This window comes from Galeopterus variegatus, unplaced genomic scaffold (assembly GCF_000696425.1).
Source record: "Galeopterus variegatus unplaced genomic scaffold, G_variegatus-3.0.2 Scaffold2351, whole genome shotgun sequence".
NCBI lineage: Eukaryota > Metazoa > Chordata > Mammalia > Dermoptera > Cynocephalidae > Galeopterus > Galeopterus variegatus.
In genome coordinates, this window is record NW_007728462.1 from 233,210 (window position 1) to 235,921 (window position 2,712).

A 2,712-nucleotide genomic window follows, 5' to 3' on the forward strand; every position below is an offset into this window, starting at 1 on the left:
CCATGCACTGTTTATTCTTGTATCTCTAGAACCTAGTATAGAGCCTGGCATATCATTAGCATTCAAAATTTTGTTGCCTCGAGTACTGGGAAGTACTGCAGAAGCTGAAGCACTGCACTAGGTATTTTCTGTGTCCATCTGGATATTGACAGACGGACACCTGTCTGTTATATTCAGGAAACACACATAAAAACAACTGCCTTTGTGACATGCACTGGCTGCCACTCACTTGACTATGGGATCCGAAAGCTGCAGGCCTTCCAGGCTTAGATTCTGCAACTTGGAGCACTGAGACAGAATGCCATGAAGGGCCGACTCATCTATTACTGAATTCGACAGGTCCATGTGCTGCACACGAAAAGGGCTGAACACAGAAGAGAAAAAGAGGCTCCATAAGGTGGCTCAAACAAGTCCATCCACATCAAATCCGACCCCTTCTTCTCCATAAATAAGAAGCCAATCACAAACAAGACCCTAAAAACACATTTCAGGTATTAACTATAGTTTTGGCATTAAAACAAATTTCTACTAGCTAATTCCCCATCCTCATTCATTTTAAAATTCAAGAGGACTTTTGCCAAGTGAAGAAGCCAATCACAAACAAGACCCTAAAAACACATTTCAGGTATTAACTATAGTTTTGGCAATAAAACAAATTTCTACTAGCTAATTCCCCATCCTCATTCATTTTAAAATTCAAGAGGACTTTTGCCAAGTGCAGATGTTGCTGCCAATATAATCCCACATAGAAAATTAATTACTGGGCATCATGAGAATGAGCTGGATGTGTGTAACCAGGAGATTAAGCCTATAATGACTCCTGGTTTCTGGCGAGGGTAAGTGGGTATTTACTAAGGCAGGGAAGACAGTGGAACAGCAAGTTTTAAAGGGAGGCCAAGGTTAATTTTAGACATGCTAAAACTGAGGTACTTGGAGGAAATTCAGGTGCGCAACTTTTTAGGTAATAAATAGGAGTTTGAAAGAGAGGGCTGAGCTGCAGATGAGGATTTGAGAGTCCTGGGCGTGCAAGTGGCTGTTCAGGACACAGCTTGTCTAAGGACAGCGTGTGGATTAAAAAGAGAAGGTGGCCAGGGACAGACCCTGGAGTGAACAAAGGAAATCACACATGAAGGAGACCAAGAAAGGAATAGCAAATAGAGTGGGATAAAAAGCATCAGGAAAGGTGGTTTGGACTATGGAAAGAAGGGAAAAAGTACTAGTGTAAGGAGACGAGTTTTATGTCTAGTCCTGCTGTCTTTAACTTGTTTTTCAGTAAGAGATAACACTAAACCCTATTACTGCAAAATTATCAGTAACAGAGAAATATTTTTTCAAAATATTCTACAAAACAAACAAAAAGAGGGCATTTTTTTTTTTCAGGTTGCAAATTGGTCTATGATAGGATCAGAAACCCCAAGCTACAGATCTGTAGGATCAGAAACCCCAAGCTACAGATCTCCTCATACATTTTTCTTTATCAGAAATGAGCAGTGAGAAAATAACGAGGCAGCCTTGCATGTGCTGGTGAGTGGTCTGTTCAGCTTCTGCCTTGTGGGATTCACACATTCCTGAGTGATTCACACAATCCCCATTTCTGAGGACTGGACTCAAGAACTTACATGTGCATCTCTGACCCTGGGAAAAGCCCAACAGTAACTCTGAGGTAAAAATGGGAACGGTGTCACTGAAACCTGTGCCATGTTTCAACACAAAGGCCATATGCAAAATATGCAAATAACATCCCACACTGCACAGATGACCTGTCACAGGCTGTTAAGCTGGATAAAGAAAAACAATTTTGATCTGTTTCTACCTCAAGATTTAGAAATAGTCTTTTCCAGGGATTTTTCTTTTTTACCTGAAATGTTCAACCAGTGGCTGGTCCACAAATGATCGGGGGCAGCGGAAGGCAATGACCCCTCGAGACAGCAACCGCCCGATCACATCCGGGTGCAGATTTTTACCTGTGAGGTCTAAGGTCTGCCATAGAGACTCATCAAACCTAGAAAATAGGAGGTGCTTGATCTGGTAAGTTGGTCACTCTGAATGCTGGAGGACCGAAACAATATTACAAACAAGGAGGACATCGCTGCTAAATCCCCTTGAAGCAAATTCTGAAGGAACCTTTGTTTTTAAGTTGACTATACAATTAGCTACATTTTAAAGACACTATTGAATATTTCTTGATCATATCATGGATAAGCTTCCATCTTTCTCTTTCTATAAATTTCCAATTTAGATGGTTCAATGCTAATATTAGCATTGCCATGATCTGGAACCAGAGAATAAAATTCCAGCACTCAATTCAATTTGACAAATTTAAAAATAATTGTTCAAATGGCTTAGTTGACTATTACTAGAAGATAAGTTCAAAACTTATTAAATGATCCCACTTACTGGTTTTTGTTAAACATGGACAGGTTACCACAATAGCTATAACTAACATGTAAATTAAATTAAAGGAAGGGAAGTTGGCACTATTTTATTATGAAATATGTCTGTCTAAATGTCTACTAGGAGAAAGTGGTCATAGTTCAGCTCTGCTTCAGCCCTGAAGCAGCCCTTTTAAGCTAAAAACACACACACACATATATATGTGTGTATGAGTATATGTAACATATATGTATGTGTGTTTGTGTGTGTGCGTGCGTGTGTGTGTGTGTGTGTATGAACTAATGTGAAAAGAAAAGGAAAAAAATATTACTTAGATTA

At 39.6% G+C, this 2,712-nt stretch overlaps 1 protein-coding gene across 5 annotated transcripts in view; it reads right to left on the reverse strand.

The window, feature by feature from the left end:
* SKP2 (S-phase kinase-associated protein 2, E3 ubiquitin protein ligase) overlaps positions 1-2,712 on the reverse strand; it is a 39,205-nt gene that overhangs the window by 21,509 nt on the left and 14,984 nt on the right. For 4 of the 5 annotated variants that reach the window (XR_551116.1, XM_008581415.1, XM_008581414.1 and 1 more), the window contains exons 4-5: positions 1,859-2,002; positions 230-364 (exon numbers count right to left, since the gene is read on the reverse strand). The exons of the other annotated variant lie outside the window; for it this stretch is intronic. Coding sequence is in view for 3 of the 4 variants with exons in the window: in XM_008581415.1 (XP_008579637.1) it covers positions 230-364; positions 1,859-2,002 (279 nt within the window). In the remaining variant the exon portion in view is untranslated. The remainder of the gene's footprint in view (positions 1-229; positions 365-1,858; positions 2,003-2,712) is intronic. 5 annotated transcript variants of the gene reach the window in all.